Genomic DNA, 26,046 nt, shown 5'->3' with positions numbered 1-26,046 from the left:
AAATATGTTTCAATTGGCGATCACGTATGCAGTGATTCGAGCGGAAGATCGATAATTGTTAGATTTCATTTGTATATTTACTATGAGATGTTGTTGAAATCTGCTTAAATAGTTCCTTGCTGTTTGACATATTACCGTGAAATTCGTTAAGTGGAGGAAGTGTATGCTACAGTTGTTTAGTATTTATTTTAATACTTATTTTGTTTATAAATATAAGTTTTATATTTAGTTATATTCAAACATGCTTTATTTTATATGCAATACACTATGTAAGGTACATAAATAATCGTTCTTGTTCGAAATGGAGAAGATACGATGATACACTAATTTATTACACACTATTATGGTTTGTATTAATTAGCATGAACAGAAAAGATGCACAGATCAGGAAAAATAAATAACAGCTAGTTTAATTTCCGCTATCACGCACAGCTGGCATGGTAAGAACTAATCCAGCAAGTCATTGTAAATGCTCTGGTTAAGTCGATTGGCGCCTAGAAACGTAGGTACAATCGATAGGTCGTTGATAACAAGCGGACTACCGTTGTGCAAGAGCTGAAACTTTTGAGAAAGCCCCTCTACATGTATAATGTAAAGTCATGTGGCATATGTTTGATGTCACGTGAACATGACGTCATGGCTGCCATAAATTTTTTTTAATACTACGAATAGAAGCAAGAAAGCAATGTGAGGGATTGAATGTTTTGTCGGATCGAAATATGTCGGTGTGTTGCAAGCAAATTCTCGGGATGTAGCACTGTAAAGTATGGTACGGGAAACTAGGTACCTTCAAATAGGGAATATACCCGAGAATACGACTGAGGACGAAATATCGGAGTATTTCAAACGGTAAGTAGGACCGCTTGCACATGGGTGGAAAGTGGGTCATACCATTTCAATATTTAGCTTTCAGCGCGCCAGTTTTAACGGGAATGTACATCGCTCTGATGCCATTTTATTTGTAATTTTGTACACCCATATGAATTGTTAATGCATACAACTTTGGGATTGTAAACTCAACATCCATTGCTTAAAAATATTAACGAATTTGTTGTGGGTGTTTGTTTTCCGCGTACGGATCAGACTACATGCAGTTACGAGATACACAACTTGTACAAGCAAGTTATCGTACAGAGGCAGACAAAAGACTTCTAAAAAAATTGTGCTTGGAAAATGTATGCTCTGGTTCACCTTTTATTTTAAATAGGCACTTTTGCTATTTTGATCCGCTTCATTTTTAATTGGGTTTAGTTGATGTTAAATTAGTCATTGTTGTTTGTGTGTTGGGGAAAAGCTAAATTATTTGACATGTTTAGTTTTTTGATTAATTTTTTGTTGTTGTTTCCGTAAGTTGGTTTTCTGCTTACTAATTACATTTCGTGTTTTGTACTTCGCTTGTGAGAATGCCTTCCATAATATGATACGTTGTAAAATAGTACAGTGGTAACAGTGTATCTAATTGTGGCTATTGTGTCTGATACCTAACCAGCAAAAAAAAAAAAATGTCTTGATAGCGGTTAAACTAGACATGAGCACGATCATGACTGACGCAAAGTAAGTTTAGGAACAACGAATTTAAACAATGGTAAAGGCAGAATTATAGAATTAATAAGTTTTTTAGTGGTACTTCTAAATAGTTAAATAATAACTTTTAGCTTGAACCATGATATTCAAAGATGATTCTGAGGATAGAACGACCGTGATTCCACTGGTGCATCTTTTGGGTGTGTGTGTGTTTAACCAGAGGAAAAAGTTGGGAGTAGAGAGTGGAATCTTTTTGTGCAAGATCTAAAATATATTGATTAAAATTGCTTGTTGACTCGATCACTCCTCCCCCACCCCAGGGAAAAAAAGTTTGGCCATTGGCATAAGGACGTGTACATATCGGAAAATCGATTAGGCTATATAAAGTGGTGTAATAATGAAAATAATTAGGGTACAACAGGAGCGAACATGGTATTTGTACCGATACGTTTAGGACTTGTGTAACAAGCTTTTGTTTTGGTTTTGTTGGTCTTGATGACATTTTTTTTTGTTGTTGTTGCATTGTTGGCTAATCAAGTCCAGATGTGATCGAAGAACGTTTCTCAATGACGTACAATGGCAGCTGGCCCGGATGGCTGTTATACACAGTAGTTTTGCATTTCCAGTTTGACTATGACCTACGATGCACACGATAGGTTTAACTGTAACAAATAATAGCAGGAAACTGACCAATTAAATGAGTATAATATGGGTGAGAATAATAAACTACATGTAACAGATAAAACTGATGGAATAAAATGACAGCAACATTACTAGTTACAAAAACCAGTACAATAATTAATGTTGCATTTTTGGTGTAAACCTATTGCCACTCATTAAAATTTCTGCATGATTTTATTTTGACAACACACAAACACAGAGAAGGCAGTAATCTGAAATGCAGTACATTGTGACATAGTTTTGCCAATCTTGAAAACTGCTAACATTTTGGTGGCTGTTTTAAAAGGACATAAATTGGAGGCTGGCTCCAATTATTATTGGGGATATGCTTAAAAAACATTCATCAGTCATTGAAAAAACAATGCAGTTGATTGGAAAGCATAGATTTCCTAAATATCAGTTGAGAAAAGATACGTTGAAAGCAAAATAAACTCTTGAATGATAGTCATGCAAGGGCATATTCCGATGAATTGGTCACTTGTGGGCTTTCTAATACCCTGCCTCATTCATGATTGTAACCAGTGCATGTTGCTTAAAATAATAGATGCAGTGTTGTCTGGGCATTAAGGCTGATCAAACATGTCCAGCAAGTACTCTGTTGGGTAGAGTATTTTCAAGGTGATTGTCATTGCCTTTAGTGTATATATGGGTGATGGGGCCAATCAGTAATCATCTTATATGCTGTTGACAGAAGGATCATGGGGTGAATGTGCTCAGATGTCCCATAATGGCAAGAGTAGAAAGCACAAAGAATAAAAAAATAAAAGTGATGACAAAAAATTGTTTTGCCTAAACTTGGGGAAAAAAAACCTGAAGATTTCAAACACAGTACTCTGGCAAAATATATGGATAACTCGGAGATTGATTTAGATGAGAAAAATTGACCACTTAGCTTGATGTTTCCTCATTTAGCCTGGTTAAAAAATAATTGAAGTTTTTTAAAAAAAACACTTAAATCATATTTTGTTGATAATGACCACACTATTCGTTGTTTTTCCAGATGTTAGACTTTAGGTGCAGTTAATTACTGAGGATGAAAGTTACAGGTCTGTCCTTGAATTTCCTCATGAAATGCCTCTGTGAATCTCGAGTAACTGCTTCACTCTGAGTAGTGCTGGGTGGTTTAATGAATTGTGCCGTGATGTCATGGCGGCCAAGATACATGAGGATCTATTTGATTTTAATCGTGATGTACTTGAAATTTAAAATGGGTATTTGACAGCATTCTGACAGAAAATCAGATTATCACTATTTTCTGTCATACTTTATTTCACCAGCATTTGATGCAACAAAACAAGTGCAGTATTTTGTTTTAGATCGCAATCCTGTGCTAGTCATGCAGATGGTAGTTATACAGAGCTTTGCAAGTAAACCGAGATGGTATGAAGGCCAAAAGTGCTGTCCTGGTCTTGATAAATTTAGTGCCAAACTGTACTAGCATACAACACTTGAACTGTTTTCCTCGTGTTTTTATGGAGGAAATAGGATGTGGTTAATAAAAATGAATGCCAGGGCATTATCATGGCCTTTATAAATGTTCTATTTTTGGGACGAAAGAAGAAGCAGTATTGAAACAAGAAAGCACATGTACCAGTTGAAAATACTGTTTTTTGTTGTGGAGATAAGTAAAAATGCAGCCAGTCTTAATCACATAAATTAATGGTTGCTTGAAAACTCTTCCATTGAACAACTACATTAAATACTAGTGTACAAGACTGAACTGCATACTCCATCAACCCAGATCTGCCATTTTTATTTCAAAGTTGAACCAATGTTTTTTTTTAGAACGAAGTAAACAAAGTTTGCATAGAACTCAGAACTATGTAATTCATATGGGAAAAATGTTTTACATACTTCGTGTTAGGAGTTGTTTATTTTCAGAACTGTTTGCAAGTAATCATTATACATTTTGATCTGAAGTATGTTATTTGAATTGCTGCACATATGTACAAGTGAATCTTGATGTAAGCAGTTTAGAAACGTTTGCCCACAGCAAGTGGTAATGTTCCAGATTCTTGATTGCTGTAATTATATAGGTGTACATAGCCTGAGGGCTGTCAAGAATACAGAGCTTGAACTTTTACATTTATAATTCATGTTACCAAGTTCTGACAGCGGGTTATGGCTGTCTTGAGTTTTTTGTTTTTTAAAACAGAAATTGAAAAGTATTTCACAAAATTCAGTACTTATTTGTGATTGACTCAGAAATGGGAAAATATCTTAAAACTAACAGTTTCATGCAGTCAGGATAAAATTGAACTACCTGATATAATTGAGATACAAAGCCAATCAATTTACAACATTGATGAAAAAGAAAAACTTTGGAATGTTGCATTTTTAATGATAACCATCACTGACCAGAAATGCAGTGTGTTTATCTGATAGGTTACTACACACAAGTGGACCAGGAATTATGAATGTTAGAAGAACAAGTCAGATCACCTTATTCCAAAACAGATTTAGATCTTGTGTTGGATTTGTGTGTGTGTGTATGTATATTCAGTTTTTGATACCTAAATGTTTCCCATGGTAGTTGACCTTGTTTTGGTACAAGAAATGGAATGGGTACATTTTCTTTGTTTTAAATTGATGTTGTTGCCTGTAATCAAGGATTCCATGTTGTGGAGCCAGTGCCTTTGATATTTTAATTAGGGGTGGTGTTGTGGGTCAGTATTTATTTTTTCGTTTAAAATTCTGTGTTTTAGTAATTTTGCACTGGGCAGTTTATAACATTTATTGTAAATTGATTAACATTAAGACATGTTTCTTCATTTATTTATATGCATTCTTCCATATTCAGTTATAAAGGGACTATTGACCAGTTGATTCATAGCAAAATTATACGATGCTAATAGTATGTGAAAACTAGTTCAGTTTTAATGTTGATAAGTAATAAATGTCTCCAACTTATCACTCTGAATAAAATTTACTTCGGAAGCATTGCTTGTCTGGCAGTGAGTATGCTGTAGTAATTTCTCCTTGCTAATATTTTTTTGTGACAAATTGCTTTAAATAGCAATCTGGATCCCTGGCAAAGCATATATGCAAATGAGCCATTTCTTATGTATTTGTCAATAGTGTCATTATTTAAAATCAACTATGGTTCAGTACATCATAATTTAAATCCCCTATAGTTGGATTGTCTGTATCTAGCCAGAGTCACCATGGTCAGGTCCCAAACTAGGTATGTATTTCCTATTGTACTGGATTTAATATTAGGGTAGGCAGGTCTTCTTTTAAAACACGATATGTATTTCATTTTTCTGTGATTTTTTTAAATATCCATGGGGAAATAAAGGGTTGGCAATGAGATACACTGATGGTGCTGACCGGTAACACATAGGAATGTCATGTTATTGACTACTGCATATTCCTATCGTTTGTTTCCATTGGTGGACTGCGTATAGATTGCAGTGTATTAAGACAATTTCCATTGGATAGTATCATTTTACTTTATTCTAATTAGGCTTAATTTTTACAGAACAAGTTGCTAGCATGGATGCCAAGCATCTCTTACATAGACATACAGTTCCATTTAAAGATACGGGTTATCATTTGTTAAGTGTCCAACAATGTGGCTTAAACCACCATTGGTTTTTGTCAAATGCTGGTCTGCATAATGCACATTGGCACAAAATTGTGGCTAGGTTTAATTGCTCCTATTTTAATTCAGTAATGGAAATGTGAGATCAGTATTGCGAATTTAAAGGAAGATATTGGTTGTAATTATTCTTCTTCAGTGTCAGTTGTTGCTGACATTGTTATAAAAAGTGTTGTGCATTTGTGACAGTGTTGCTAGGTTTATCTAAGTAATTATGATTTCTCTTAGCATTCCTTAAGATGTTTTGATGGTGAGGGGGTGTTTGGTAAGGACAAAATGCATATTTTTTGGCATGTGACTTTTACATATTGCAGATAACATAAAAGGATTTTCATCTGGGAAGATCAATTGCAATACAGTAAAACCTGTCTTGAGAGACCAGGTTCTTGCACAGATTTATTAGTTATATAGTATTATGACCTGTCATGAGAAACAATTATCTTTTGGCAGAAAGGGTGGTCTTTCAAGACGGATTCTACTGTATTTTGAACTTCCAGGAATAGTTAAAGTGTCAATCTTTACATAGTTGCACAAATATTTGGCTAAATGCACCTAAACAACTGCACTTCTCAAAGATACAACTGCACTTCTACACTTTTAATGGTTAACACACAATTATCATTTAAAAAAATTGCAAATTTGAATTTTGATACGATCATAGACAGATATACAGTTGCCATATAATCTACACTGATTTGTTTAATATCTGGCAGATGAAACAATTTAACTGTGTTCTAATGCTAATGGAGTGGAAGAACAATTGTACTGGGTGTAAAATTAGGGTAGGAAGGTTTCTGTTAACATGTTTAATGTGAATCTTTCTTGTTTTACTGTGGGGGAAAACATGCTAGGGTCGACAGTCAGAAAGAGGGATACTTGGCTGATTGGAAACGTATTTTCTTGTGGTTGGTTTATAATAAACTGTGTTTAACATTACAGATTTGATGCAATTTGTATTTGTTACCTCTGCTCTAGTCTCGACAGGCTCCAGCCATCACATTGATATACATGGAAGCCAATTTTCTCAATGTGGTCGCAGAGTTAGTCCACAAAGTTTACCAAATTTCTAAAAATGTACAACAGTGTACATTTATCGGAACAATGATATTTATTTAGATTGAAACTCAACCATTTGAGCATGGAAAGCTTACAGTTTACAGAGACTTTTGTCAAAAAGCTGTTGATAACATGACATACCTCACTCTATTTGTGATTTTTTTTTTTTTTTTAGTACATCTTGTACATCTTATTATGACAGGATTTGGTTTGTAAGACTTGTCTTTGTTGAATATATCCTACTATTTGGGTGCTCATAACATCCTTTTGGATGTTCCTCCTCCTCCTTGTGCTATGGTTTTGTACTGTGTAAAGCCCCCTAATGTATAAATCAATAATGCAACGAAACCTACTGCCTGGACATGAACAGATTATGCTATTGTAAGCTCTTGAATAACTAAGAAACCATGTTGTGGCTTGCAAACTTGAAATAGAGCATGTTTTCAATTAAACTTCTTCATCAAAGTTTTTTTTTGTGAACATGTTTTTCATAGGTAAATAATGTGGTTCACATCAATTTTTCAGCAATATCAGTAGTCGCCCTGCTGTGTAGAAGTGTAGTACAACCATTTCTTGACAACTTGTACAATATGAAACTCATCCCTACTTTAAGAAAAGAAGGAACAATTATTTTTTTACGAAACAGTCCACATAGAGAGCATTTACTGCCCATAGAGAGCATTTACTGCCCAAGTTTTCTCGTGTAAACATTGCAAAATTATTGACCTGTAAAGTGACCCATATCTACAGGCATCATTAACTGACATGGTCTTGCTTTGTGTACTTGAAATCTACAGCCTGAATAAACACTGAAGGTGACATCTCTAGTTTGTGAAATTTTATAAGATGGATTATATAGTATTTGAGTCATATATGTCCTTAGTACAAAGTACATATTTGTACAATTTTGGTATTTAAAAATAGAACTGGATAAGTAATACAAGTCTGAATAATATGACTAAACATCATTCCCTTGTACTTTGATGTTGATGCTTACATCAAGAGATTAGGGATCACATGTATAGTTACTGTTCATTTTTGGTGAAATGATTAATTGATATATTGATTTTTTGTTATAAGTTTCACTATTGTTTTAAATCTTGTTTTCTCGTACTGAAATTGGGGGCCACACTTCGGTGTGTCACGCTGTGAAATATTTGACATTCAGTTCTGATTGGTGGTTATTGTTTGTTTAGGAAAATAGTAAAACCAATCAGAGCCTACTGTAGCCTATTCACTGTGACACAACCAGAACTAGTGGCATCCAAACTCAATCTAAAGGGATACAAAGTAACAGAGAAACTTTGCACTGAAGTGGTTGCTAAATGATTTGTAAATTACTCTGAAGCATACATGGAGAATAAGATTGGAATGTCTGCTTTTATGCTGATGTATGCTATCAGTGACAGAACATGTCAAGAGGACAAAAAATCATTGAGCAAAATGGGCAAGCCATGCAGATTCCAAACCATACACTTATAGTCAACTTGCTGGCTGTTGTAAAAGAGAGTGGGTGTTTAATTAATTTCCTTTTTCACTGGCAGAAATGGGTCTTTCCACAACAGTTGTTTTGCATCTGCAGGAAGTACAATGTGAATGATTCAGTTGTTGGTGGTCTCTGCTCCCATACTCAGATTTGTTCTGCTTAGATAGATTTTCTTGACATAGAAAATTACAGTATTACCTATTTTGAAAATAAACCGTAATTTTGATTTAATTCAAGACAATATTTGCAATACAGTGTTCTAAAAGCATTCATGCAGTACAAAGGGTGTGGTTACCAAGATGAATCCTGATCAAATGGAGCAAGCAGCCAGAAATGGCCTAAAAGGTTGAATAATAATTGGTGACACCTAACAGGTAGTCTGTTTGGAAGTATTATTTTTTTAAATCTCTCATGGATAAAACACATGATAAGTCTGTCCATACATAATCTGTATGCTATATGTCAACACACAAAAGGGCATCACTCTACCACCAAGAAGCTCCAAAGATGAAAAGCCCATCAAGTTGATACGTATATCGACAGTGTATTGTCGGTTATTATGAATCGTATTGATACATGTCAGAGGTGCATTGTTTCACCACTAGTATTTATACCAAGTAGTGATTACTACCACAATACTCACTTATGCTTGGAGTCCAACTGCTGTTGCATAATTTGCCGGCAGATTTAAGTCTGTGTAATTTGCTAGGAATAATGAGCAGAACAAACATAAACCCTGGACTGTCTCTGTATTTTACATTGGAAGATCTGGATCTGTGCAATTTGTAGTTGGACCTGTTAGCAAGTGTAGATGGTGTTTCCCCATTAATAGGTTGTTTCTTCTGTCATCTCAAGTTAACATCGTTTCCAGTGAAATCGCACTAGACTGTGGACAATGGTTAATGTAAATAACAAGGAACTAAGATACTAAATGTTTGAACGTCTGCATTAATTCATTTCAAGATCACATTATAATAACAATTATGACACGCAAAAAGATGTTACCAGAATATAAATTAGGATCTTGGGGTGTAGTTTATGTTTAATAATACATTTGTATGCTGTCATGATGACACAATAATTAGGCAAACATATCCATTTTCTGATGGTAAATGAAATGAGCCGAGTGTTTTGTGCAAGAGAGTGACCTGGGCCATACACTGAAAATTGCATTTGGAAATATTAAACCAATGTCCACAACTAAAAATTTTTTTAAAGCAGACACTTCACTGATAAGAGCTATGAATGAGAAATTTAAACATTTGTATAGAAATGTTTTTTTAAAAAATTACTTTAAATAAAGTCACCCATTTATATTCATACATTTTCATAATAACATTTGAAATGGAAGTTCAGGGTAACAAATTTTCAGGTAGTGGAGTTCAGTAGTTTTAAGTTTTACAAAGAAAGAAAGAAAGAAAGAAAGTGTAGGTTGAAAGTTGTAGGACCAGAAACTGGAGGTCTGGATACAGGGACTATGTTTGTGTACTGGTAGTTTTGCAGACAGCAGTGTCAACAAACATACATACACCCACAGACAATTGTACATGTACAAAATGTATATGGAGAAGCTACTTCCCTCAAGCAATCAGCCCTAGTAATATGTGGCACCACACCATGCATGGTTGATAGTGTTTGCAAGAGAAAAGCACAACATGGGACAGTGGGGGACATCTTTGATCTGGCTGATTAACATTCTGGTAGAATTTCTACCAGGGCAACATGTTTGCTATAAATAACCGGATAACTGGAACCACGTCATTGCTACATGGTCATTTTGTACTATTTAGGGAGTAGAAAAGAACGAACAGTACTATACAACAAAGAAACCTCTTTTCTTGTGTGCCCATGTGTGACTAAGTTTTTGTGCATAAATTTCATCAAAACGAGATGTAATTAAAAAAAATTGCAGGGTATTTGGTTTTTTCTTAGTCCAGATATGAAGAAAAACACCACGTGAACTGGACAATTTTCTCCATTCAGTCCTGAGGTTACAGTAAGGTTAATTTTAAATGTTAATATTTTTGTCCAGTTTTTGGATAACATTTGGCGGTTGAGGAAAGGACTTGGAGAGCCTACATACTGTAGCTATTCAAGTAGTGCTTTGTGGCATTTTTGGTTTCAGATGTTTGCCAAGATGTTCAAAACAATCTCCTTTATAATGTGTTAGAATAGGGGCAAAAATGTTGCTAACTTTTATTTTACCATTAGCTGGAAAAATATATTGAAAGATTTACCTTCCCTCCCCCCCCCATTTAATTAAGTGGCTGGTCTAGAAGGAAATGATTGTAAAAAGAACTTGCACCAAACGTAAATAGTAGTCAGTTTGAATCCACTAGCTACTGATACATACATTGAACAGTCTTACCATTTTTATTTTTTTAACAGCTTCAAAAATATTCTTAGAGTTTCATTTTTATCCTTTTTTTTTTTGTTGAAACAAATTATGTGAAGGTACACGAGTAAATTATTGCAGATTGAAAGAGAATTGTCCCCATTTAATAGTCTGTCAGTAAGGCATAGGCTTCTTTGCACTCAACTAAACATCTTGTCCTTTATTAGGAAGACATATTGTCTTTTTTTTTAGCTGAATCGGTCTCTAAGGCCCAGTCTAATCCTTGTACAATAAAAAGTTTTGACTTTTGGTAAAGTAACAATGTTCGAATGCTTTACATAAATTCATAATATATATCTCAAGTCATCTTTATTACTGCATGACAAGTGTCTGAACCCAAATAACTGAATTATAATCACATGGTATATATGAAAATAAGGTACTCATGGACAGGCATGCTATGCGGTTTGTTCATGCAAAACAGGCTATAACTTGTACATAGCAGAAGCATTTCTTTTGCTGTTGATTTATTTAAAATACAGACAGCAGTGTTCAGCTTGGATAAGAGCCGTGTATTTACATTAATTATAATAAATAGTGATATATTTTAGAAACATTTTAGTGAATTTGGTCACTTGTGCATGTTAATATGACACCAGGTGTTTTGCAATTTGGTTTTTGGCATAACTATTTTGCAGTTAGTGAAAATAAATGTTGTATTGACGCAAAATAGGGGTCTGGATAAACAGGTTATTTTACATGTATAAATTTACTTTTAAAATGAGATCCACAGAAAATGTTAAATTTTTTAATTAAGCATTTAGTCCAGAGTTGCTGGCATATTGTCCCAATAGAGCATGTGCAGTATTATTTTCAGGCACATTTAAACTATGCAGGTGCGATAAGTTTTAGATACTCTCTGCATGTTTGAAATGATAGTACATGATCTCCATGAGAACTCCCTTATATACAGCCATACAATTGAGTACACCCTGAATGGTCACTAAACCATGACCCATTCTAAAAGACATGATTAACATCTTGACAATTATGACTGGTGTGGTATGGCAAGTTGTTTTGTATTGTTCAGAAAATACCATTATCAAGTTTCAAAAAATGCAATTAGTTCCAAACCAGGGAGTATCCAAATTATTGGCTTCTTACTTAGCACTCTGTTGTATATAGTTTCAAATGTTTATGCTCATGAAACTTTGCAATGGTAGCTTAGAGTATACTGAATGTGGAAAACGCTACTACTAACTTGGAGATGTGATGTATATCTTGCTGGGCTATATATATATATATACATACATATAGAGATATAAATATATACCTGCCAGGGTCTTAAAGCATTACAACCATGCTATTTAGATGTAGCGCACAGTGAAAAACATCCATATATTCACATTATATATTGTCATTAAAATTGACACAGCAGTGTACAATGTACACAGATGATGAGGTTTGGCAGTCTCATTGTGTGGACATTGATTAAACAGGTAAAATTTGTATCTCATTGCAGGTATTCTTTTTGATTGCTGATGTGACTTTGTTACACTTTTAGTTTCTGAGGATAAAAGTACATCTCCTGAAGTTGGAGTCCAGTGCAATTAAAATAAAGCATTTTTATTTGATCCATATGGTAGGCAAAAGAAAAAGACTCTTCATTGTCAACTACGTAAAAATGGCCTTTTGTTTTATTTGGCAATTAATTAAATTGGTTCTAGTCTATGATGTGTGATTGATTTTTGCCGATTTCTTAAAAACTACATTGACAGGACAACAACATGCATGCCTTTTTTTTTCTTCATCCCTACTAGACTAAAAAATATTTCTCCCATATTTAGCTCGTCATAGACCAGAAAATTTTATGTGATGGCCTGTTGTCCATTGGTTGGTGCAAGTTTGTTACTGATACTCTTCCTAAACTACCTGTTTGTCATTGGTTGGCACAAGTTTGTTAATTATACTTGTCTGAAACTACCTCTTGTCAGTTGGTTGGCACAAGTTTGTTAATTATACTTGTCTGAAACTACCTCTTGTCAGTTGGTTGGTGCAAGTTTGCTGATACTCTTTCTAAACTTTTCCGGGTTTTTTTTATTTTATTGGTTGATGTAAGTTTGTTAACGATACTCGTCCTAAACTACCTGGAGTACTGCCTATAAACTTGGAACATGCATTCATCCCCAAGTCTAGTTGGTCATACTTGCATTCATCCCCAAGTCTAGTTGGTCCTACAGGCATTCATCCCCAAGTCTAGTTGGTCCTACTTGCATTCATCCCCAAGTCTAGTTGGTCCTACTTGCATTCATCCCCAAGTCTAGTTGGTCCTACTTGCATTCATCCCCAAGTCTAGTTGGTCCTACAGGCATTCATCCCCAAGTCTAGTTGGTCCTACTTCCATTCATCCCCAAGTCTAGTTGGTCCTACTTGCATTCATCCCCAAGTCTAGTTGGTCCTACTTGCATTCATCCCCAAGTCTAGTTGGTCCTACTTGCATTCATCCCCAAATCTAGTTGGTCCTACTTGCATTCATCCCCAAGTCTAGTTGGTCCTACATGCATTCATCCCCAAGTCTAGTTGGTCCTACTTGCATTCATCCCTAAGTCTAGTTGGTCCTACATGCATTCATCCCCAAGTCTAGTTGGTCCTACTTGCATTCATCCCAAAGTCTAGTTGGTCCTACTTGCATTCATCCCCAAGTCTAGTTGGTCCTACTTGCATTCATCCCCAAGTCTAGTTGGTCCTACTTGCATTCATGCCTAAGTCTAGTTGGTCCTACAGGCATTCATCCCCAAGTCTAATTGGTCCTACTTGCATTCATCCCCAAGTCTAGTTGGTCCTACATGCATGGCAATCATGGAGGCAATCTTGTAAAATCTTTGTCACTACTACCTCTGATAGAAAGTTGTAAGAACATGGGGTTTTTTCCCAAAAACTTTTTTGTATGGTGTCTGGTTGGTTCTATATGAAGATGATCCCAATCTGATGGTCATATCTATATCTAGTTGTCACCAGAATAGTTCTTGGGTTACCTAATGTCAACATGTGCTTGATATTGTTGGCTATACCAAAATGCGGTTTTCACCAAATTCATATAATCATGGCTGGTTCATCCTAGATGAAAGTGATGTTAATCTAACACCCATTATTGCTTTTGCAGTCATTTTGAAAATCTTACATTTTTTCTTCCTGAATGTCAATTCTTATAAACGTGGGGTTCCCATTAAATGACTTATGGTGCCTAGTTGATCCTAAATGAAAATTATGCCAATTTGATGGTCATAATAGCTTATTAGTATGGAATTTTCATCAAATGACTTTATCTAGTTGATCATATATGGAAATGGTTCAGATCTTGCAGCCAATATGACTGCCATCATCACAGTTTGGTTATCACTGAGGAATATCGTCACATAAGAAGAAGAAAAATATTTTTAGATACCTGGAAATTATTTTCTGCATTAAGAGCACCAATCGCTTTGAGGGACTTTTCTTGGAGAACATTATTTCCAGACCCAGATTAAACACATTTTGTAATAATGTACATTGAAGTCTACTGGAACACCATGTCGGCAGTCACCTTTATGATCAGTTATCTGTGCAACTTTCCATCGATACATATATTCATATAAAACATAGTCCTTGAGAATTTCTATTTGTAGCATACTAGTTAATTTTATTGCTTGAAGCTGAAAGCACATTTTTCGTGACAGTTGTGAAAGGAGTGTGCAAGATGCAGTATACTATGACCAGGCTGCATGGATGTGTAGCAACCATTGATGGTCGTAATGTTATATTTTGGCACAGCATTAGCCGAAATATAAAGGAAATTTTACCTCACTATTTTACATTACACACAATGCTGGAGATGTAAAAAGGCATTTACTCACCCAGCAAATTTGGCCCTTGCTGCTAGGTTACAGACCAAAGTAATTATTCTAACTCAACCTTCTGGCATTATTTGCAAATGCCTAAAGCCAAGTTTTTACACACTCAATAAAACAACTTTTGAAAGGACGCGTTATGAATCATTCACTTGTCTGCTTGTTGAAAAGGATGTTTTCAAAATCATCTCCTTTGTAACTACACCAGTCAAAAAGGGTGCCAGATAGATTTTCAATGGGTTCATGAAAGAAATTGCTAGTCCAGTGTTCTTTCACAAAGGCATATAGAACGATGTTCTGCACAAAACCTTTCAGTATTGATAAAAATAAACTTATCATGTATACTCTATAACAGATCAAATCCAATTTCAAACTGCACTGATTTAGATGTGCCATCATATTATGTACTGATTGATCTGGGTCTATGCAGTACGTTAGGAGTAAACAGCAGTACATAGATCTGATATGTTTTCATTATGTGATGGCAGATAAGGGTCTGTTTTTGCATTAGCACCAGAATTATAAGTATAAAGGTAAATAGACCTGTTTTTAAGACAGAATTGTCGTCATGTTCAGTGGTCTGTTTACAAGTATGAATTTTTGTTGTAAAGGAAATTGTAGGTAGAAAAAGATAATAATTATTCTGGCCCCAAACTGCAACATAAGCATAAAAGTTTGTTTATGATGGGAACATGGAATACACATGCAGATGTATGCATTCTTAGGTTATGTATGTTTACAGGTTATATTACATGTCTGATTTAAGATGGAAATAAAACTAATTGGATTTTCTGGTAATGGAAGTTAGATTTATGGAGTAAACAAAATGTCTGACAATGAATGTCCTGAAAAAAAAGGAAGATGAGACCATTGCCTGATGTATCCTCATTTTGTCAATCCTCAGGTAAAACTAACTAATTAATAAGGAAGTAAAAGTTGATGGTTTTGAGATTTTTTGATACTCCATGGAGCTTTGTAGTTAGTAATAGGTTGAATTACAACATGTCTCAACTCTAAAATAGTAAGGCCTTTCTTTCAACTGGTTTCAATAGGCAAGGCCGTTCTTTTAACTGGTTTCAATAGGCAGTGCTCAGTCTGAAGAATGGCATCAGAAGGCTGAAAATAAAATACATTCTTGGTAAATACAAAAATAAAATACATTATGGGTAACTACATAATTTGCTCCATACACGGATCTGCAGATATGCCAGTTTTCATCTAGAATGCTCCTGAAATGGTAAATTCAGTATGGAGACTTGAAATCTGTTGGATGCAAATACAAAACGTTCCATAAATCTAGTGTTCGCTTTTTTGCTACTTAAAAAAGAACACTGCCCAAAGTCGAGAATTCGTAACAATAGTGCAGTAGCTAGTTCCATGCAGCAACTGACGTTCTCCATCCATCTTCGTGCCACCTTATTTTAGCTATGGAAATTTCATGATTGGCTTGGCAATCAAGTGCACCATTAACGCTATAACGTCTGTATGGACTGTTCCACAGATCATGTTCAATGAACAAACAAAAACGGTATTGCCCACAAACCCCATCGTAACATTGAAATTAATAACCATTTAAGTATGTCGAACAGTACGGTTGAATTTGGTAGACTCTCGTGTAAATAATATATTCTATTTATAAATCCTGCGAGCTTTTACGAGTTCTATCATGAAGTATACAATTTATTGATATTAATTCCAGTTAGAAGAGAAGTGCCTTTGAAATTGTAACCCAATTCAGATATTAATCCAGAAAGTTCTGCTGCCCAATTTAATCTACATTGAGAGGAATGATTACACAGACAGAATATCTCTATTCCAATATGGCTGAAGTACATCAAGTGCTTATTCAAGTCATTTGAGGATGAGTCACCAACGGCTTGCCCATTTTGCAGAGATCGAGGGGGTGGTAAGTTGTCAGTGCATTATGCAGTATTCATTTCTCGTGAATCTAAGCCTGTCATAAATTATCAGTTATTTTAGTGAGTAATTAAAATAATTACAATTTGATTACATAAGTATATTGCACCAAATAAAATGATGCGTATAATTAAAGAATGCCGGTACTTAAGTCTTCCGCAGTGGGCAGAGTCCATGGCGTGATCAAGATACCGCTAGTAACTGTAGGCTCTAGCATGCCCTTGAGCTGTTTATATCAGATTTACAAAGGTCATTGGTTTGGCAGAATGCCAATGCTTCTATATATTCAGGCTTATTTATGTATGAAGAGAGGGAGCTAATGTAAATACATAAAGCCTGTAATACAGTAAGACCGTTTGAACTGGTTTTGGACAAATGCCAACACTTGTTAAATATTAAAAATACTGTTGTTGGGAGCTCATAGTGTTCTGATTAAGATTCGTTGTGCCAATCAGCCAGCAATTTTACCTTAGACTATTGGTGCCTTGTATTTATTGATTTTTTGCGTGCGATATTTTAAGTGTGTGATACATTTAGGAATGAAATTGAGCGTTGTTGAAGCTTGTCTGTCAGTGTCATTGATATTATAGATGGGCATGGAATTAAGGTTGAATATTTTTATATGCAGTCTTGTTGAAAGTCCTAGGCATACAGCCAGAAATAGTTCTCCTTAAGAGTTGTTGCTGGGCTGATTACTTGGCGAGAAGTAGGCACACTCTTTACTTAAATAAACCAGACATGGTTGGTCCTACTTTGTTGGCTGTTAAACAGAGTTGACCATTATAGAGATTTATAATGAGGAAAAATTATTTTGTCTGACATCATGTGGTTAATTCTTGGAAGTTCTGTATTGACGTATTTCTGTATAAATACATTGAAATCAAAATCAAGTTTCAATTTGATAAATGAAAAAGATAAGAAAAACGGATTCAGTAAAAAAAAATATTTAAAGATGGGTGGTGCAGAAAGGAGGAATGAGAGGATTTTGTATAACGGGTGAGTGAGGTGTTAATATCTACAGGCATACAATGTATTTTTCAAAAATTATTTTAGTTACAATGGCTGCTCCTAGGTAAATAAAAACCAGACGTGTGAAGTATAAGCATCAAACACAAAAAATCCATACGAAAATCTGGATATTAAGTAGTAATCATTCTTCAGGACCAAAAAGCTTCTCTCAGGTGGAGTTGCAGCACATAGAAAAAGTGGAGATTTAGTGGCCATAAGTTAGGAAATCTAATCTAATCACACAGTCAGAATGTTAATGATGTTTGAAAATGTGCTATTTGTATCATAGCATAACAGTTCTTCCTCTGTTTTTCTAGCTTTGTTTTGAGTAAAATGTAAATTGGGGACATCTTTATAAAACACGTATGCAAAAGAATTTGCCAGTTTTCACCACCTCGCTGCTCCCATGGCATATCATAAACTTCTGTACCACCCCCCCCCAAAAAAAAAACATACATGTGCTTGTGAGCACCCCCCCCCAATAGTCTGGCTAAATGATCTTTGAAAGATTAAATTTAATAGTCATTAATATTAAGAAGTTTTAAGTTCATACGTTGAGATGCCACTATCATACCCCTATGGACAGTTGGCAATTTATCCTGTAAACTCGGTCGTTATCTGGCTTGTAACAGCTGCATTTACAAACTAAAGTATTGAACTCCTATAATAAAGGAATTTGTATAGCTTATGCATATTAACAGCATGACAGTGCAGAATGTACATACTTTTTAATAGGCACCCCTCACCACCCTCTCCATGTATCATAATTTATGGATGCCCTCTTACTATTCTTCGAGATTCTGCCATGGGAACAGGGATGAGATTCTAGTTTTGACATTTTAACATTTCGTAATTCTAAACCATATGTGAAAGTGATGAGTACTTAATTAGGAGTTTTCAGGATGGAAACCATAGTACAGAGTGCACACGATCTTGAAAAGTGATTGATTTTGAGATTGACTCCAAAAATTATTGAAGAAGCGTTGGGGCGTAGTCTTTGAACAGTATCACAAACATGAATTTAATAAATAAATAAAAAAGTTAGATTAATTTTAATAAAAGACTAGACTCAGCATACCTGAAATTGAATATCTATTATTATAGTTATTATAGTCAGTAAAATTTCCAGTTGAGTCGCTTATGTTTTTATTGCGTTGATTAGGATTTTAACACATTTATGCTGTATAAACAAATTGATGTAGTTTTGACTAGGCCGTTAAGATCAATCGATTAATTAGAACATGCTGGGTAAGTACTTGGTAAATGGAAGATTCTTTTTGAATGTGACTGCCACAGTGCTATGCATGGGTATGGGGACCACCTGATAAACAAAGAGCTTGCTTGTTGTGTTTGTCATTAGGTTAATGGTGAAAAGTCCCACAATTTGAGTAAAAAGCACAACCATTTGGTGACAGTACCTCTACCTTCGTGCCCCCTTAGTTGCTGTCTTCACATGAGCCTAGCTCAGCAAAAAATTATTTCAAGTTTATATCTGATTTAAATTGCTTGTGAATCATAAATTATGTGGACTCGGAATGTCAAGCTTCTTCCTGACTTCAAATAGTTTATTAAAGTACTACTTAAAAATGACAAATTTTGGTCTTGGAAAATCCTTGAATATTGCAGACTTACCTGTTGGGATGTCGATGATGCTTGTCTTACAGAAGAAAAGTAAAACAGTTGACAGCAACAAGATTGCAGTTTAAAACAATAAACTTTTGTTGCTTTTGAATTGAAAGCATACCAGCAATTTTACTTGTCCCAATATCACATAATAGAAAGCTGTATTTTTAACCTGTGACTCAACCTGACTTTGAATCCTCAATGGTTCCTAAGTGTGCTGACATCATTCTTTTACTTTCAAAGCAAAGCAGAGATTTTAGAACACAGGATAAATCACAGTTCAGCATCACTACAAATTGCCACACTGCAGACATCATAGTGATATGACTAAAATTGTTAAAGCTATGTTAAAAATCAAAATCAAACATCCACACACACTTCAACATAAAGTCTTATTTTTATTTATATATCAGAATGTCCATGAACATGGTTCTGAAAATAAAGATTTTTGTTTATCTGACCATAATCCAAGTGAGCTCATGCAGTGGACTTGTGTCTTTCGTTCATCATGTGTCTGTCAACAGCAATTACAGTAAAATCTGTCTTGAATGATCACTGCATTGAGAGGCCACCTGTTTTGATAGACCACTTGTTTTGAGAAACCCTACGTTTTTGGCAGAAGAGGTGGTCTTTCACGGCAGGTTCTGTTGTATTTTAAACTTGAACCTCTTGATCAGTTTTGACTAAATATCAGAGAGGATCCATGCATGAAGGTCTTTCACATCTGGATAAGTATCACAGAGAGGATCCAGGCATGAAGGTCTTTCAAATTTGGATAAATATCACAGAGTGGATCCAGGCATGAAGGTCTTTAGATTTGGATAAATAATGCTTATCTGCTATAAATATAGTCACCATTACTACAATATAAAAACCCTTAAATGACTTATAAAATTCTACTCAAAAGAACTTAAATAAAATAAATTTGACACTCATATATTGCATCCATTGCTAAAAAAATAGAAACACCTGTAAACTGTTTGTTTTTGACAGTATGCTAAATAGAATTGGACCAAATTTGAATGAAAGTATTATGGTGAAAAAGCATTAGAAATTTTATTTAAAAAATGCCATTCCACTATCAAATATGGATGCCATTAAAAAAAGTAGAAAAACATTTGAACAACATTTCCCAAATGACCACAGAACATAATTTGATTAACATGGGCAGGAAGCATCTCAGCCTAACTGGCCTTTCTGGTACTTGAGAAATGATGCTGATGTGATGTCGGATATGGATGTAAGTGCAGAATATTGAAACCATGAAACATTTGTTTTCACAATATACAGTCAACAATGTTTGAAGAAATTTTTACCAAAAATGTTGAATACCACATTTCCTGGCCAATTGCTATAGTATTTGCCTGTTAGGAAGATGTCAGCCAGGTGAGCTATATCAGACCCACTTGGTCTTCTTGTTTTGTGAAAGCAATAGCCTTTGTGCAGTAGGTGAGTCGGTTGTTTTTAAATTCAGAAGTCATAATGATCTATTGATGCCTTTAATTAATTATTTATTTTTTGCCCTAGGAATAATATGGGAAGGAGATTTACCAAACTAGTCCATAGAATGAATCAACTTACTACTGGCAAGAGAGAATATAATCCACAGAAACAATGATTTATCTGAAGCCCCTGGGAGAGACAAATTTTGTCAGCATGATAAATGGTTTTAATTCCAGAGGATATCTCCATTAATGCAGATGAGTGAGAAGTTGGGATAATGTATGCTGAATTTTACTGTTTAATGTTAACAGTATTTCACTAAAAAGTGTCTTTGGTTTGGACATTGATGTTGTGGTGTAGGATTCCTACAATCCAACTTAGATGTCCAAATGTGAGAATGGTTGGCATGGGTTGGAGGAAAATTGGACTATTTTGATCCCAAATCTGACTGGTTGTAACTGTTATCCTGGGGCCAAAATTGTTCACTGTTTTATAGAAGTGGTCAGTACATGGACTCAAGAGTTTGAATAAGTAATTAGAATAGCATTATTGGGACCAAAGTTTGTGACAAGACAGTGGAGGAGGCCAGAGAAGACATTACAAGATGGAAAGAGAATGTTATTGAAATCTCTAGTTTCCATTGTTTTCTGCTTTTGGGCTCATAATATTTTTGTTAGCTTGAGAAATTAAAATCCAGGACACATTTATTTAAAATGAAAAGCAAACTGTATACAAAAGTGTAAAAAAAAAATCCCAGAGGTCTTGACTTAGTAAAAATTGTGGAATCTGGTAAAGAGGGGCCTATTTTTCGTGTTATAGATGGAGATGTGCCTTCCCTTTTCTCCTGTATAAAAAAATTGCTTATTTTGTTGTGTGTCACATAGCGTGGAAAATGTGTTACAATATTTGGAGTCCAAACATACTGTACAAAAAAATCCCCATCATATAGCTCTCCTTACATGTTCGACAAGTAATTACTTAGCATGTATAATAATAAAAATTGTATATTCTGTGTTCAATACCGGATTTACCATTGTGCTTAGGTGTGCTTAAGCACAGGGCCCCATTGGCCAGGGGGCCCCATCCTCCTGGCAAAAACTTTTTTTTACGATGAATTTTTCAAATGTTTTTCAAAAGTCATAACGTCCTAAACTTCCTGAGTATGTATGCCTGACTACATGTGTAGGCCTACCTCATTCAGGGCCCAAGTAGGGGCCTCATAATTTAACTAGCACAGGGCCTCATTTGTCCTAAATCTGGCACTGTCTGTGTTAGGTGATATTTTTTTCCATGATAATATTAGAGTAATAAACATTACATATAACATGTCTATCAGTCAGTGGGTGCCATTTTATATTCATTCAGTAAAAATATGTCTGCAGTATGGTCCATTAGCATATAAATACCAGCTGTTTGTTAAAAGTTATTAACAGTTCGTTCATTCTTGAGATACACATCTACAAATTTAATGATTTAAAAAAAACAAAAAAAACTTCTAAATTTTGTTTTGATGTTTGGTTGTATACTGGGTCGTATGTAAATAGCAAAGGGAGACAATTCCTGTACATAGGTCATGCAACCTTGACTTTGGATATGGTGGCACACTTATTTTTCTGATATCAATTCACAATGGTTGTTCTGGATTACTTAGGAACAGCTAACTGTCCTTACAGTCATGATACCATAGCTAGTGGATGTTTAATATTTGGCATGGTATAATTTGTGAAAATATTTTGAATGGCATCAAACAATGGATGAACATTTATATTACATTCCACCCAACTAGGAACTAGTGACAACCTTGCCTGTTATTAAGTATATTTGTATATTAAAAAAAAAAATTCTAACCAATCATCTGACATTTCTCTGTTCAGTAAAAAAATTTCTTTAGTGGGGAAGTTAGAAACTACAAGCTATCATGGATGCAGGAGCTAATGCAAAAAAACGTTTGGATTTAAAGGCAGGGCAAACAAAGTCTGTAAGGGTGACCTTAAAGACTTGGAAATTCCTAAGAAAAACATTTGACACAGTTGTCCAGAAGGTAGGGATTATCAAGTCATGTACAAATCTGTTAAACCTTTTTTTTTCTATTGTGAGGGAGCCACTTCAGCATGTGACTTGTAATCAGGAGTCAAGGATTTTAGGCCTGGCTAGGCTGCCTCAGTGTGTCCTTGGGGAAGAGCAGTTGGTTTCCATTTTATCAACAATTTTATGGCCAGTAATAATTCAAAGTGCTATTAAAAGCAATAACCTATCCTCCCCCCAATAAAATACCCATCGTGTATTGGCAAGACTTGACATTTGTTGGATTATGTAATATTTATTATTCAGTATCTTCTAGCTGTCTGACAAATCAAGAAGCCACATAACATGTCTACATCACCTTACACTGACATATTAGTGTCGATTTCACACTCAAGGTTAAGACGAAGCTATTGCTAAATCAAATATCATCGTGAAATTTATCTGAATTCCCCCCCCCCCCAAAAAAAAAAAAAAACAACACACAAACAGGTTTGCATTACTCTTTCCCATGGGAACCTCTCGAGTTTATTTTAAACGTCGCGTGAAATGTACATACAGCGTCATTAAATGCATCCTGGGAAACTAGCATAATTTCAAGCACGAAGTGGAATGGTTTTACAAATTAAAGCCAGAAGCTACATTGATGCGATATTTAGAGAAGGCAGATTAGACCAACCTTTTAATTTAAAGGTAAACAATTTGTGGTCGACAGGATCGAAACAAATCAGACTGCACTTGGAACTAAAAGGAAATTTTAACTTGAAGCCTTTGCGATGGGAGCGTGATATGGAGACTTAAATAAATACGATTAGGGTGGTCACTGACGGAACTCGAGACTAACGGACACTTCTCTGCCAACCCTTATGCACACGTGCGACAATTATCATATTAGGACAAGCGAAATTCAATTCGATAAGCGTGTCGTATCATCCCGGCCTAACTTGTGCAAGGTGTCGTCAGAATGCACACACGTAAAGGCCGATAGGATGTTTGTTAATATTTTCACACCAGTATAATTACGATCTTAAATAAATAAACTTGTATAACGGCTGGGTTTTCAAAATTAAACCGCTTTACATATAGTGGACAGACCATGTGGAGATGAGACTTTTCCATATTACATTGAATGAGTGGCTACCCTAAATTGAACTAAATCACTGGTTTGTGAAATGTTCACATTTTTGGATTGAATAAGAACCTATACCATCTGTTTTCATAAATTTATGTGAAACCATTTCTTGTGGTTTACTCAAGGTTTCATTGGGGAGTATTGTGCTTATAATCTTAGATCATATGCTTTCTTCGAGTTTAATGTTCAGTTTCTCTATTTTCTAATATAATGTAGTTTAACTCTTAAAAACATGCGGAGGAATTTCCGATGTCAGAATGTATCTTTCAGTTCCAGAGGTTGTAGCATGTTCAATAACTGTACACTTGTGACGTCCGTAAGCTACACCTTCGCTGCAATCTTTAGTAATTAATTAATAGGGCACTTCAAAACAAAATAATTGCATTCATGATACATGTATTTCTTTCACCAGTAGAAAATGGTAGGCTATTTTATTCATATTTATCTTGTTTATTACTCGAACTTTACCTTTCTGAGCAAAATTTACAGAAAAATGCAAGTTCAGTATCTTATAATATGTCTCACAGCAAGATGCTGGAAAGAAAAAATATCGACGCTATCAGAAAGATCGACTGCAGAAAAGAGCTAAAGAATTTTTCAGCTAAAATTTCGTCCCATTAGATATCGGTTTATTCTGGGGGCCATATTGCATCAGACAAGGAGGTTTGATAGTCTGGCAAGATGCCAGGTCGTCTGTTGCCTAGCTTTATCTGCGTAGAACAACATTCTTGGCACAGCTGGGCTAAAATAGGGAAAAGACGTTGACCTTTTTTGTTACAGGAGCTTGTTGACATGAAGCTAGAGGAGTGGATTTGGGTTAAAAGTAGTAGATGAGAGTATTGTATTAAGAAGTTTGAATATGTGATCTTCTGTTACTGTAAATAAATATTGTAATTTCATAAGGAAAGAAAATTAAATATAGTGAAAGTAAGGATGGAATAGGTTTGGTAAGAATCGACATACCATTATCAAGTATCTTATTTCATTTTGTAATTTCAATTCTTTGAGCTTGTTTTTTTTTTTTTTTGTTGAGGGTTTAACACAATTTCAGCACAATATAGGCTATACATGGTGGCCATTATAGTTTGTGAAGGAATAACCCAGGAAGAACCACCCACCCATGAGAAGCCACTGGTTAGCTTTCTCGCATGTCCGTTTGGTCAAGCCAAGACTCTGTGATCAGTAAGGGCATTTAGATACTCGGGGACCAAATTTTAGAACTCTGTATAGGGAATTCAATAAACTGGTCATTTTACTTGCAGGATTTGGAAGTACAGTATTTACCATAATAGTAAATACCAGCATTGACAGCATAACACATTATATTGGTCAATTTCGGGTTGAAGCGCGCCATTAGCACATATCAGCAAAGTCATAAACTGTGTCTGTAAGTACATTCTAGAGGAATTGGTGCCCTGTGTGTATGTGAAGGACTATTTATTGACTATGCATTTTCATTTGTAGACGTATGCAGGTAATAGCGTTCAGTGGTCAGTCTGAAATTATGTTCAGATAGTATTTATTATTGTTTTACTGAAAGTATTTTGGTGGGGTATTTTTCTCAAAACGGACAACTCCAAGAAGACAAAACTAGACTGATGAGTCTTAATCATCAAGAAGTTAATTATTCCTATTAGAATTCATCAAACAGCTGAATGACCTCGTGTGGCATTAATTTGTAGCTAAAGTGAGTGGTCACATTGTTATGAAGTACTGCCTTTTCAAATGTGAACAGAACATCTTGAGAATGTCCTGAAAGCATATTGTATCTTCAATGCACCATCTTCAAAAATGGACTGTGTTTATGACGGGAACATACTGGCAACATTGCAATAGTCTTAAAATTAAATTAAATAATTTGATCACATTATAAAATTTGTTATTCATTCATGAACATTAGAGGTCAGTGATGAGTCTTGTAAACATATCCAGCCATTTCACATAATGTAACCACACAGTTGGATTCACTGCTCTTTCACATCCATCCGTCTGTTGCACAAAGTTGACATCTGTACATTATAGGTTTGAGGACATGTATATAATAGACCTTAAGGATGTTAACCGGTATGATTTAAGAACCATGTATTTTCATTGGTTGACGTAATTACTATGCATTTTCATTAGTAGACGTATGCAGGTAATAGTGTTCAGTGGTCAGTCTGAAATGATGTTGAGATGGTATGCTGGACCTTCGCGAATCTACAACTTTCGTTTATTATTGTTTTACTAAAAAAAATCGCCAAATGTGTATCTATCAGCCTATCTGGACACCATGTCCTCTGGCAGTAAAGAGAATGCTTATGGGGGGGGGGGGGCGTGTCTCATGTACAA

General features: G+C 35.1%; 1 protein-coding gene across 3 annotated transcripts in view; it reads left to right on the top strand.

Annotated features, from left to right (window-relative positions):
• Positions 1-647: 647 nt before the first annotated feature.
• The window catches only part of LOC149782122 (uncharacterized), a 132,309-nt gene continuing 106,910 nt past the window's right edge, over positions 648-26,046 (top strand). For all 3 annotated transcript variants that reach the window (XM_089933568.1, XM_089933567.1, XM_089933566.1), the window contains exon 1: positions 648-849. In XM_089933568.1, coding sequence (XP_089789694.1) covers positions 767-849 — 83 coding nt within the window. In that variant the 5' untranslated portion in view covers positions 648-766. The remainder of the gene's footprint in view (positions 850-26,046) is intronic.

This window comes from Sinohyriopsis cumingii, chromosome 15 (genome assembly GCF_028554795.1).
Source record: "Sinohyriopsis cumingii isolate HCF-2022 chromosome 15, ASM2855479v2, whole genome shotgun sequence".
Taxonomy (NCBI): Eukaryota; Metazoa; Mollusca; class Bivalvia; order Unionida; family Unionidae; genus Sinohyriopsis; species Sinohyriopsis cumingii.
This window is presented reverse-complemented; position numbering and strand designations above follow the sequence as displayed.